Source organism: Solenopsis invicta, chromosome 9, assembly GCF_016802725.1.
Source record: "Solenopsis invicta isolate M01_SB chromosome 9, UNIL_Sinv_3.0, whole genome shotgun sequence".
Taxonomy (NCBI): domain Eukaryota; kingdom Metazoa; phylum Arthropoda; class Insecta; order Hymenoptera; family Formicidae; genus Solenopsis; species Solenopsis invicta.
In genome coordinates, this window is record NC_052672.1 from 578,941 (window position 1) to 593,184 (window position 14,244).

The 14,244-nt window shown below is 45.6% G+C and overlaps 1 protein-coding gene across 3 annotated transcripts in view; it reads right to left on the bottom strand.

The window, feature by feature from the left end:
* LOC105203142 (protein O-mannosyl-transferase TMTC2) overlaps window positions 1–12,780 on the bottom strand; it is a 368,927-nt gene extending 356,147 nt beyond the window's left edge. For 2 of the 3 annotated variants that reach the window (XR_005575593.1, XM_039453794.1), the window contains exon 1: window positions 11,548–11,747. Coding sequence is in view for 2 of the 3 variants with exons in the window: in XM_039453794.1 (XP_039309728.1) it covers window positions 11,548–11,633 (86 nt within the window). In the remaining variant the exon portion in view is untranslated. Of the gene's footprint in view, window positions 1–11,547 lie in introns of all 3 variants that reach the window. The other variant, XM_039453793.1, reaches the window with a different exon arrangement.
* Window positions 12,781–14,244: the final 1,464 nt, after the last annotated feature.

Below are 14,244 nucleotides of genomic sequence, written 5' to 3' on the forward strand. Positions count from 1 at the left end.
TATAACACAAGCATAGTACAATAAATTTGACGTAATTAAAGGCATTTCTATTGTTACGCGTTTATTGTGACGCTTTCGTCCCTCCCATTTTGTCCCTCCTTTACGTCGCTAATAAAAATCGCTAATTAATTTTCGCGCCATGTACACGCTCGCAAAGCTCCTCAACTTCTCGCTCCACCGTCTAGTATATATTCGGTCCATCCGTGCGACGATATTTACTGCATCGTGTCGCCATTACAGTGCACCCTTATTCACCGACGGCCAGGCGTCGCGCGTCTCCCCGCCCCCGCCCGCGCGACCAGGGTGATATACTACCCCCTTTAACTGTGCTTCGAACGGGATACGCGTTGGTACGTACGTCGCTCTCGTTTTTAACCGTTTTCCAATCTTTACAGCAGGCGACCGTGGTGTCAGTCGCGCATTGTATCTCGTTTCTGCGGTAAAGTCCTATCAAGATCGAGAGAATCTAGCCGTAAATTATCTCCCGCACTATCCTCTTTCTCTCCTCCATCCCTGCGCAGTTGCAGTCTTTCTGGCGCGATAAAGCGCATCGATCCTGCGCCATCCGGTCCCGCAGGATAAATGCTCGACGCGGGCCGGGCATCCCCGAATTCGGCGTGCACCATCGCGCGAAGACCCGGTGCGACGACGTCCCGGTGCACGCGCGCACACAAACGTACACGCACATACACACACGCGCACGCACGCACGACACACACACACACACACACACACACAAGCATACGCACGTTTTCGCGTCACGTGGGCAGAATATCCCGGTTGCGAGCGAAATTGCAAGAATTTCCACAGCCTGGATCGTCCAACGAGCGACGCGACGATGCAGCGTTCGTACCCGGCGCGACAGGCGCCCCGGTAAAACCCCGGTGGTACGGGCGCTCCGCTGCCCGGCGCGCGGGCGTCCATCTCATTGTTCGAGCCCTCCTGCCATTCAGGGAAGGACATGCGCTGCCCGCTCGTCATTTTTATCCCGGCAGCTGGCCGTGCGGTTCCGTGACTGACGCGGATTCCGGATTTATAATGTTCCATCCTCTATATCCGCACTGAGGGACTGCATGGCATCGCCGCGCGCGCGGATCGATACGCGTTCGTATATTTCAAGAGTCCATCGTTCTCCAGATTAGAGATTTCAATGTTATTGCAAACGGTACATTTTAAACTGCAGCGAACTCACGGTAAAACAACAAACTCCAAAATTGTGCCCGGTATTAATGTCTCGCGATCCCGCGCGTTTTACCAGGGCAAGAAAAATGACGCGAATGCGACGTGACGCATCAAAGTGAAGCATCGACGATCAAAAACAATAGCGCCATTTTTCATTGATCCATCCTTGTTATCTTCTTTTCTCACTTGTCAGTTCTGCGGAAGCAATCCTTTTGGAGGTTGCAGCATTTTCCACTGTGTACGTTTTATCCGTTTAGAATCTACCTGGCAACGGTTTAATTCCACCTCTAATCCAAACCTCTCCCCCGCCTGAGCGGCTATCGTACAGCCCGTTCGTCACGAATCTGTCCTGGGAGAAGCGTAGTCAGTCGCAGCTGGCAGCGCGAACAAGGGGAATTTCCGCGTGCGAGAGGTTTGTTCTGTTTAAATTAAAATGCGTGCGAGTACGTGGGACGGAGCGCGTTAGAATTGTTGGCGGACATTTCCATCGACTTTCCCTCGAAATAAAAACTGTACTTGCGAGCGAGCTTACGCGCTTTAAAACGCACTTAAAAGTCGACCGTGCCCTCCTCCGCCTTTCCCCTCCTGTTTCTTTCTCTTTCTCTCTCTCTCTTTCTTTCGCACTCTCTCAATCTCTGTCTTTTCTTCTCGATGCAATTTATTGAGAAATACAATTTGAAATGTATTAGATGTCGATGAATACGTAGACGTTGGAGAGATATGAGCGAAGATGTAAAAAAGGAATTTGCGTAAAACGGAAACGTAATAAATTTAGAGAGCCTTTATTTTGATTCGTTGCGAATCGCGCCGTCAACGCGAGAGCTGGCTTTAATAAAATCTCTCCCGCGCCGCCGAACCCATTTCAATCATATTAACCCGTTTTACGTTCGGCTGTTTTACGTGACAATAATCATAAATTATTGTGTCTCACTAACCGCATTTGTTTTGTAAATTATATCTGGAGAATAGATTTATTGCATAAAACGAATATGTCGATGGTAGTTTCGATGGAATATAAATTTTTTGCGATGCCGTTCGGATGCTGTGCCCGAATTGCGTTTGGCACGATTGCATATTCCGGCTGCGAAATACGTAATAAATTGATGTACAGATTAATAGATGTCTGTCAAACTCTTCAATATAATTTGCAAATAATGCAAAACTTCTTATTACCGATAGCAGTATTAATAAAAAAAATAACATTACTTGCCTAAAGTAAGAATTTTATTGTCAAATAAAATAGAGATATTCTCTCTTGATTGTAGTGTTATTAGCATAAAATAATATCGCAATTATAACACTTTGATCAAAAAAGTATGTATGAAATAAATGATAAATGCAATAGCGAAGAAAATAAAACAGACGCGTTATATGCACACACAAACACACACATATATGCAAAACTTATACTTCATCATTAATTAACGTCAAAGAGGCAGATTTATAATGAAGGTTTGGAAAAAGTGAAAAGCGAGAAAACGCGCAATTCCTGGCATATATACGCAATAATTATAACGTTAATAAGCTCGCCAAATGTTCGCCAGATCAATCACTTGACGTTCGCGTTGATCGATCACTTTGGCTCCGCTAGTTTCCATAATGAAGATGCTCCACGTAGTCTCGCACGTAGTTTCTTCCGGCGTTGGCGCAATTTTTCTTTTATCATCGTAGCCCCGTGCTCCGGAGCGCGTCCATTATTTACGCACGCTCTGAGAAACCGTGCATCGTAGTAAGTCCGAATGCACCGCACCGACTGAAATAGTAATGCCGTGCTTTACATTTCATGCGACCGAAGGCGCGCCTCCGCCGAATACCGCGATATTATTCACCGGCGGAAACGGAACAAGCTAAGCCTCGACCGCCAACTTTTCTTATTCCGAACTCGTCCTCGATGCAACCGCATCGAGGCGCTACGGCTGCATCTACGTGCAAACATACACGTGCGAGATTAGCTGGCTAACGCGCGAAGACAGGCAGAGAAAGAAGACGTTTCTCCTCTTCTGGAAATTATATCTCCCAAAAGAAATATGCGAATATAAGAGAGAAATTACGAAACAAGTAAGAAAAATAGATAGATATAAAAATGAATTGAATGTGTGCGACTGCAAAGTGTAAATGCGCGAATAAGACAGTTTCGCGAGAAAGATGATAAAATAGACAGTAGAACAATTAGAGCAAAACAGATTTTTCAAGTGAAAGTACTCCCCGAGCAAATAAGATATTACAAGTAATAAGGAGTTCTGAAATGTAGAATCGTTATGTGTCTGGATAAAATACGAGGTAACGGAAAATTGCTACCTAATATTTCCATCAAAAGTAGGTTATGGAGATGCGAAGGTTTGCAATGCATAACGGTAGTGTATTCCAAATTTCCGCATCTGCATACCGAAATATGTCTTTGAAAGTCTCCAATTTGCATCTCAGTAGTAAAAGATTCCTTTTGCCTCTCGCAAGCTATGTAACGAGATTTTCTAGTGGCGCGTACGTACACACTTGGAAATTAGATATTTGGAAACGCAATTAGAAAAATTAAGAAACGTATGGGATGTCAAGGTGTCATGAGTAAATAATTGTCATAAATGACAAATGATAAAGAGCAGAGATGCATACACGTAGATTCGCGCATGCATACATGTATTAACAAAGATATTTTCCCTTCGCAATTTGTTAGAGCGACAAGATGCCAGAGGATGCTATCCAACTTCGTCGCGCGTTTCGGCTTTTCTTCCTTCGCCTTGGCTCTGTCTATCCTCGGCACTGTCCTCGTTTCTCACGTTTGCTTCCGACTACAGTTCCCGGCGCCGCCGCCGCCAGTAAAAAACTAGCCGAATAAATATGTCCCGTATTCTTTGCACGGCCATTGTGGTCGAGGCGTCGCGGTAAAATACGGGGCCTTTATTATCCTATGAGTCTCAGGCGCGGCAGCGCGGCCGGAATAAACTCACGACAACGGTAAACTCTGCGCGCAAGACCTACGGTCAGAATAAAATAGCCGGAATCTTCCAGAAGACGTTTCTCTCGTGCGTGTCCGCGCTCGCGCCTTTTTATTTTCGCTCAGACAGCGAGAGGCGACGTAAGTATTCAAAGTCTCCTGAAGCATTAGACTAATTGTCATTCGAGGATAGTTCAAATTAAAATCACATAAAACAAGTTACGTTAACGATTAGGTAGAACAAGTAGAAGGAATGAAGATGGTTTGCTCACAACCGCTCTGTTATGTGCCTTTATGCTATATTAGTATTGTGTTGTGATTTCAGTTCTTCAATTGTTGTTAATATTAACGAAAATATCGTGAGTTGAATTGATTTTTTTCATGTACATAAGTAGCGCGATCGATTACGAAAATAATTACTGTAGGAAATGTAAAAGGCAGAATAATTATTTCACGATATGTAAATGTAGAGCTATAGTAAAGGATGGAATACAAGCAAGATGCAAGTGTATAGCTCTTGTACTCTTTATTCAGTTTGATAACTTGTATATCCCACTTGTTTGGGATACACGGCATTTTCAGCGAGCGGGATTTATGCCGTAATACAGACGCTGCGTGATTGGAAAGCAGCACTTGCCCCTATGGTGAGAACACAATGCGCACATATCTGCACTCTGTTGATATTTGTGCACATTAATTTCTTCAATATTACATTATTATTACTTTGTATAGATATTTACTGCTCTTATTCCCTAATAAACTTTGTAAACACATTTTGTAAATCGTTATGCTATTTTGTATTCATATTTGTAAATGTTATTTGCGAATTATCGATGCGCCGTACATCTTACACATGAGTAGTTGTAAATCCCACGACTTTTTCTATACGACAAAAGTGCAAGGGTTTTTCTTTTCAATTTCTTCTTCAAGTATAAGAAAAAAAATATTTCATATTTAAAACCTTTTTATAATAATAAACAGAACGAAGTTTTCATTGGCATAATTTATTTTCATTAAACATAGTAAATAGTACTTGATAAATTAAGTTTCCGATAGCTGCGGCGTATATGTCGACTTTAACAATACTAGGGGCTATTTGGATCAATTCCGATTAACTTTAATCGGCGATTAACTCGATCGCCCAGGTGGCGTTATTTGACATTTTCACGCCAAAACAACGATAAACGATCGATTAAAATTAATCGGGGTTGATCAAAGTACCCTTATAAATGCTAAACATGAGGAAATACAAGACAAAAAGATAGGCATATCAGCACATCGTTGCACAGTAGAGCTGTGAAAGCGTTCAATTTTCAAATTGATGCGTAAAATCGATTCGAGTAATCTAATGATTATCCTGAAACAACTGACCTCGACATCGATACTTAATCAATTTGGATAAACGAGCAAGTCATAAAAGACTGAAAAGTGAACCGAGAATGATATGATTGCCTCTATAGTTGGCAAGTGAGTATTTTGCTAGGTCACGTCAAAAGAGGGAGATGAGAAAAGAAGTATAAGTGAAAAAGAGAGAGACAGAGATAGAGACAGAGAGCAAAGGGAAACGAGAAAGAGAATGGCCGGCAAAAAGGACGGGGATGGAAGAGAGTCGGCCGCGGGGGCTCTCGTTAATAACCGGACTCGACTTGATTATGGTCGCCACCGGCGCGGCGGGCGCATCGGCCGCTTTAGCCTCGGCGGCGGTCGCATCGAACGAGGTAGCCGCTAATGGGCCGGATATGGATGAAAAATTATCTCGGCTTAATGCGCGCGCTCGCGCGAGCTAGCGCACGCCCGTTTTTCGTTATTACGCGAGCTTTAAGGCTCTGCCGGGAGCCAACGCGATATCCGAGCCCTTTGCTTCGGCGCTCTCTCTCTCTCTCTCTCTCTCTCTCTCCTCCCCTCTTCCCTTTCTCCTCTTTCTATTTATCCGTCTCTCTGGCTGTCCAAATTCGTTCCATAATTAAGCGCTTGATTATCAGACTAATCGTACTGGGCGTTTCCAACGGAACGGTCGGCACAGTTAGTTGATTTCCGACCCTCAGACCGGAATAATTTAATTTATGGCGAGCACATTCTTCCCCGCGCGCGCCGCTCCTACCGCGTACAGCTCTGTGCCTAAATGTTTATAACGAACGATATCGGTTCGTGCGGCCGATAACGTAAACAGGATGATTGATTAACTGCGCCAAATCAGTGCCCGCGCGGATGCTCCTTATGCGAAGAAGGCGCGACGGTCACGCGATATGCTTGGACATTATCGCTTCGAAACTTATGGAATCGCTTTAGACAGGCGTCTCATTTTAATTTAATTTCTATGCAAATTGTCCTGCAAGGCTTTGCGTACGTCTAAATTATTTCGTGTAAAATTGACGGGAAGAGTGATAGCAAAACCGGCAGAAGCAATTTTCACTGTACCAATTTCTACATTACGTGACTTACATAGGTTAGGTTGCCGAAATCGCATCCACTTTTGACATAAGGGGCTTGCAACAAAGAAATTATAAGGAATATTGTTAATTTTCTTACGTCATAATAAAGTACAACATTTCTCCGTTCATATTTATTTTTTTCACAATTTTATGTATTGTCATAAATTTCTGAATGATGATTTTTAAGAAGCCTTCAAATAGTGCGATTTAGGCAACCGGTCTCTTAAAATCGCATCACAGGTTGATATTTCCCTTCCCGGGGTAAAGCGACACTTTTTCTGCTAGATTCTTTCTTCTCGAGCCAAAATGCGTTAGATAAGCACAGTTTCATTAATATTAGAGATAAATACCATAAATTGAATATAATTTCCGTCAATGTCATCATTTCGATAACCTTTCAATAATATTGTAATAACATTACTACATTACGACAATTTTGTTACAATGTAATTTGATTTTATATTTATCTTAATTATCAAAGCAACAGTGCGAAAACTAAAGCATTTTATAAAACTCTATTTAATTTACAAACAAGAACACAAAGTTATTTAAACTTTGTTAATATAATTTTAATAATATTGTGATCATTACAAATTATCAAAATTGAGATTATTTATTTTACATTTTTTGCAATCAAGCTACGAAATTTATTGAAAAAAGCAGCAAAATTACAATTTTTCTATAAATATTAATAACAAAATTTCTATTGTTCTTAACATGTTGAGTTCAATGAAGGTGATAATGTTATGCAGTTTCCAAATAATCCCACAAAGAGTGTACAAGTACTGTAGTTGAATTTATACGCGAGGTGGTGCGATTTAAGAGCCACTGCGATATTGGCAACCTTACTCTAAATAAAGAAATATTGCAGTTGATAAGCAATACATCTAGTTTTGAAACGAATTAAAATTTTTCTCTCTTCTCATCTGGTATATGCTGAGTACCTTGCACTTCCATTTATAATTCGTCGGAAGCAATTGAAATGCAATTTTCTCAACGTTGATTGGAGGTAAGTAGTTAAAAATGAATTAATGAGGAATAGATAAATTTTTTTCTAATAGACGAAATTAACGAGGAAAAACTAATCTCCCTTTCCTGAAATAACCAACTCGAGCTCCTACGAAATTAAAGCTTAAACTAACAATCCGTGCAAAATTGGAGAAAAATCACGAACGTGTCGTGTTAATTGGTTACGAAGAATAAATGTTCCCGAGCGAGCCTACGGAGGCTCTCTTTGCAAACTATCGAACTCGGGAGAGGTGTTTCGGACTAGCGCCTCACGATCCCGCGGGAGACACGTGCACCGGGCAAGATTACACCCGCGTAACGCGACTAATCCTTTATAGCTAGTTACACCAGGAACTTACGCCTTCGCGCAAAAGTTTTGCGGTAGCAAATAATTCGGCGATAGGTAACTTTTGCAAGTGCTGTACGTGTCGAGCGGCGCGCTTTTAACGGCACGAGTTTGCGACGAAGAGGGAGAGGGAGGGAGAGAGAGACAGAGAGACAGACAGAGAGAGAGAGAGTTCACGCCGTACCCTGTCTGAGAAACAAAGGTAATTATTTGCGGAACGCTTCCGATAACCGTAAACGAATCGACTGGGCGCGCGGCGGAAGTGATCGGCGGAAGCACAGCCGGGTTTTTCAAATACACCAGTCGTGTAAATAACGTCGACTTGTTTTCAATTCATCGAGCGGCTCTCGCATGCAGCGTATATCGCCTTCTAATAACAGTAGGGGTCGCCAATTACGAGCTATCGAAGTGCAAAGTAAACATAAAGGCAAAATAGAAATGGAGTTGCACGCGCGTACGCGGTAGAAAATATGATTATAAAATACAATCCAACTGGATCGCGCATATAAATATTGCTGATATACAAGGGAAAAAAGGGAAACGTTGCCGAAGCGAGATAAAAAATGGCAGTTGATCGCTGATGATCACATTTCAAACGGGAGAATCACTTCAATTTACATTCCTCCGTGAATATTGACACCGCGGCAACTTCAAGGCGGTTACTTCTTAGGTCAATTATTGATGCAACATTGTTTGCTCGGGCACAGAACATAATTATCCCTTCTGGTGCAACCCGATTCCGTCTTACGGTATCTCATCGCAGGAGTCTCCGTTAGGCTGGAGCGCGGGGCGCGCGGCGCGATCGAGTTCCGACCGTGCGATGTTCGGGAGATTACGGGATACTCAATTAGGGGATTCAGTGTCATAGAATTCGAGAGCCCCGGATCAAGAGCTCTTATCGTGCGAGTAACTTTGGATTATACGGCCGCGCGCGCCAATTCCGCTCTCCGAGCATTTCAGCCACCGCGCTATCCACGGCTCGCAAACGACTTGGAAAGATGTCGCGAACTGTTGACGACGTCGTCGGCGAGGATATCGGCCTTTCACTCCGCGTGTATCAACTGCGCGCGTTAACCCTTTTCGTAATGCGATCGCACGTATACGCGCGTTCGTTTAAAGATTTCCCCCTAATGATTTTATTTTGCGCAATAAGTCTGCTCTTTATTCAGCGGAACGTGATTAAATGCGTGCAGCGGGGAGAAAAGGCAACGTCTCTCACCGTCTGAAGATTAATTAATTCTTAGTTCCGTGTGTGAAATGGAAAGCTTTTACGAAATTAAATTCTTTTAACGCAACAGTGCTTTATACACACGAATAGCAGTTACTTTTCCGATAATTTAAACAATTATCATTTCGATGTGAAATTAAAATTCATTATTTCGCAGTACTTTCGAACAAAGGTTGCGCTCGCATTGCTCCGCGCAACATCCATTTTCATTCGACGCGTCGGTCGGTTTGAACTTAGCCTTATACGCGAGCGATGAAATGAACGGGTGCCGTAATGCCCGAGATTGGGCAAAACTGCGAAACATCTGTTCAAGGAGCGTGTGACGCTGGCGAGAGATGAAAATCGTTTTCGGATCGGCGATCGCGAGAATTTCACGAGCCGATTGGCGAGAGTGCACCGTGCAAATCCTGACGCAGTCTTATTGATCCGAGAGGAGAGGCGAAATAACGAACGAACGATACGGTGCACAGTTTGTTGCGATTACTCCGGCTCGTGGCTATTTGTTTTCCATAGCGGTGCGGTGGTAGGTATCGGGGCCGGTGGCAGCGCAGAAACAATTTTGCGCGGCGCGGGAGTGACGGGCTGAAATATCGCTAGGAATGTCATCTATCGTATATCACCCCGGGTATGAGTAATATTCACGGGAAACTCGAGTCCTTACGAGCGACATTCATCGCCCTTCGAAAACGTGCCGACAAGAATTTTTCCTCGTTCCTTTGGATGACGGATGACGGGGCCCGTCGCGGCATAATTAACGATATTCGATCGAGCGAGCCCGGCTCGGACACGTGTCGACTTTCAAACAGATGTATAATACATATTTGAAATTGGTCACGCGAGAAACGGTGCAAGTCAACTTTTGTCGAAATTAAAATATAATATATTTGGGAATTCGGAATCGGGGGAGGTAGATGCATAATTTCTTTCAAATACCGCATTAATCTTGAGCATTCCTTTCTTAGATACCAGGTCTGCAAAACTGCAATTCACCTGAGAAACACCATGAATCAGTGATTGTGTTTTAAATAATACACTTAATAATTAATCATTTTCGTATACTGGAATTCACTGTTACGAGAGTGCTTTCCTTTACGTATTCTTCGATAAAATTAAATATCTTTCTTAGGATAATGTTATTTTATAACATTATTCTCCTAAGGAGAAGGATGCTGTTTACAAAATTTTCCAATAAAGAAGTTCTATTTTATGTGTACGAAAATGCTCGTTTAGAGAGATTAAGAAACACCATTAGTCAAAATTTTCAAAAGGTATTAGAAGAGATACGTTCCACTCACTTAATGACACAATAAAATATTTTCTACCTATTTTTTATTATTCTCAGTGTACTGCAATTACAAAAACTATTCTTTTCAATTCTTCGAAAGTGAAACCTTTTAACTTGTATAGTTTTTTTAACGACCGTTTCATTTGCAGAGAAAAAAATTGTGTGTATAAAAGAATTTCTAGTTTCCTCAATGTCTCTTGTCCCGAAACTATTGCTTGAGATTGTGAATGTTAGCTCAAGTTAAATAACGTTTAATTTATTTTGCGCCTCTTGATAGATATTGTCTTTCGAAGGCAACAGAGAGCGAAAAAATGAGAGAACGGGGAAAAAGGATGGAGGGATGGAGAGAGATTAAATTCTAATTAATTTTAATTAACGTCGACAAGAAATGCTCTTATAGACAGCATGCAGTTGTTCGATCCTTTACGGATTAAATGAACTCGAGCGACAGATCGTGTTATGTGCAAACGAATTGAATCCACTTGTGCTTTAAGTCGCCTTTGTCCAACACGAGACGATAAGCCTCGATAAGCTATCAACAACTCTGTGAGTATCGCGCTGACCGGACTTCCCTCAAATCAAATCAAAGCTCTCTACGCTATCACTACGACGGAGAATTATCGTTCACGAGTATCGCCCCTCGAAACTTTCGCGGCAACGTGTTCTAATCCGACGAATCTCGTCACGCGACCTCACCAAGTGTGTCACCGGTTGCCTTTCGACCTAGTCTTAAAGCAACTCCCGTCAGGAAAAGCCCTGGATCGAAACCCTCCTGGTAGCTTTCGAACTGGGACCCGGTAATCAAGACCCCGTACGATTTATGATTTCAATGAGTATAATTTTCTTCGTTATAGATACGTGAGAAGAAACGTATCTCATATATAGCTGAAACGATCGTGGCGTTTTTATCGTCCACGGATGAATAATGAGATGTCATATTTGCGTGCCGACGGCGGTTGGGGTTTTAGTTCACCGAGCTAACTTACATCAATTTCAAGTCCCCCTCTTTTCCCTACCCTTCTCGTTTTACAGCAGAGCACGTTGCAAATCCGAAAGTGCTAGCGTAGGCATTCATTTATGCTCGCATTGAGGGGCTTCAATGCCGGCGGAAAAGAGGGAAGAATCCTCACTCACCGGTCATCGTAGACGAAACCCGCTTGCAGGGTGTTGCAGTAGAGTGCCGTCGCGACGAGGGCGCAGGCTACGGCGAGGATATCCATGTCACATCGTGCCGAGGAGGCTGGCGGCGACAGCGACGTCGACGGCGGCGGCCTCTTAACTTGTTGCACGTCCGCGGGCCTTCCTCCTGCACCACCGCCGCCACCACCAGCAGCACCAGCACCACCACCACCTCCTCTACCTCCTGCGCCTCCTCCTCCTCCTCCTCTCCTCTTCCGCCGCCCCTACGCCTCCGCCTGACGCCGCCGGTTCTTCGCGCGGCGGCCGAGACGTCCGCCGGACGATCGAACGACCGCCGATCTGACGCCGCCTGCCCGGATGACGGGTCCCGCGCGGGATGAATGTCGGTGACGCGTCCCCAGATACGATCCAGCAACGAAGCGGCTCCCGGCGCCGAACTCTCCGGGGCCCCCGATCTCTCCCGGCGGCGCGACCGCGAAACTCGCCGCTTCACTTCGAACTCTCACATCGGACGTTTGCGAAAAGCCTCGCGAATCCAGGAGGCCGCCATAAAGTATCAAAGACAGGGGGGACTCGAGGACGACTCGCGTCGACCGAGGGGGTAGGAAGATCACGCAGCCTGACCGAGGTAGCGCGATTGAGATCTTGGCTCTGGAGCAGTAATTACTCTAGTGATCCACACGGCGACGAATCTCGAGGAGTCGCTGATCGCAGTCGACGGCGCTTTTCTTCCGTCGCTTCTGACGGCGGCGTCGCTCGCGCCAGACTCGCTCCAGTCATTCACCGACGCGCTGCGGACTTGACACTCCGTCGCACCGAGATCGAGAAGAATCGCATCGGAGGGAAGACTTTAAGGAGAGGAGGAAGTCTTCGCCGCGAGACGAAGCGACCTTGTCTTCCGTGCGATCCGACGCTGCCTTCCTTATCGCTGTCCTAAGGGACGAGGAATTCGCGTTCCTGCGACGATCTAGCGATCGAGCAAGTTTGAGAAGAACACGTCGCTCTTCGGCGATCCTCAAGACCGGCGCGCTCGATTCATGTTCGATCGGAGTCGAGCGACGACGATTGTACTCGCGATGAATAACGCTGTTGACACGGATCGCACTAACGATGGTAACGACAACGACGACGACGACGACGACGATGACTGCACGAACGAGAGGTTCCCGGCGCGATCGGCACGCGCGGCGCGACGCATGTTCCGGATGCGGAACGCCAACTGTCGCGCGCCCCCCGAGGACGAGAGCTTTATACGCGGGAGACGGGCATCGATCGGACAGGCGCTTGCGCTCGCCCGCTCTCCTGGTCCTCCTTCTCCACCTCCTCATCCTCCTCCTCCTCCTCCTCCTTCCTCCTTCTCCTCTTCCTCCTCGTTCTCCTCGTCCCCCACATCGCCGTTGCTGCCTCCCGCGACCCTTCTTCGCCTCCTCCTGGTCCTCGTCCTCCCTCGCGCAACGCATCCGCGACCGCTCGCAACGACCACGACCGCGACCGCGGCCAACGGACCGGATTAACCGCAACCCCGGGGACAATGCTGACCGATGGACGTCCTTTTAGAAAATGACACACCGTAAGGACCGCGCCGCACCGTACCACGGTGCAGAATGCACGTGGCATGCGGCGGTGTACCGAGAGGATCCGGCGAATTCGACTACGAATTCGTACTTCAGACGTTTTGCGCCGGGCGAGCAGACGAACCGTGAGGGAATTGTGTCCGTTCTCCATTTTCCGCGGGATCGTCAACGGAGAGAAAACGGAGTTCGTGTGGTCGAGGAAACGTTTAGCTTGGGAACGTAGCCGGGTGCATCCGACGGCGATTGTCGTCTCCCACCCAAGTGGCGATTAAGCCGTCCACGATGCCACGAGGGACAATCGCGGGACAATGGCCACGCCATCGTGGAAACGTTTACTCTCGGAGATATTTTAAAAGGAATCGGTAATTTTGAGAATAGGATCGATTCGAAAAATACAGATCGGCGCCTTGTCATCCATTCCGAAAGGTGCATCTAATTTTACGAGCGCCTCGCGCACTACTTCCGAAAGAATTCAACGCAGATTCTAGATCTTGCTTAAGGCCGCTGATTTTCTGAAAGTAGGGCGAGAGTAAAATTCAGAAAGCGAGAAAAGTTGGGTAATAAGATGCGCGTTTGATGTTCCCTGCTTTAGGAAAATTTTCTAAATTTGAGTTACGTTACTTTTAAACAGGGTGCCCATATACCTAGATTCCGTGCTAGATCGTACAAGTGGTAAGCCTCGTAATACCGCCCCGTGCAAACTTGCCTACCCACCTACCTACCTCGCAGTCTTCCCCGCGCTAATGCAAAATTTATTCTCGTTGTAGCGCTTATAAACGTACGACGCGGCGGGTGTGCGCTCGCGCAAATACTCGCGCGCGTAATGCTCGTCGAGAATATCGTCACTCCTGGTAGTTTAATCCGCCCGCCGGTGTAACGGCGATTCGTCACTGAGTACCTACGCGTAATTAATCGCCGGGACCGCGCCACCGCCGTGAAACGCGCGTGCATTTATCACGCGTATTATAGCGCACGAGGGGGAGGGGAGGAGGGGGAGGGGGTGAGGAGAGGGGAGAGGGACTCTCGTTATTGTGTTAACGTTGGACTTAGACGTTTCTGGCCCGCCATTGTATCGCAAACAAGAGTTCGCGCCGCCACCCGTAAATGCTTCAATTAT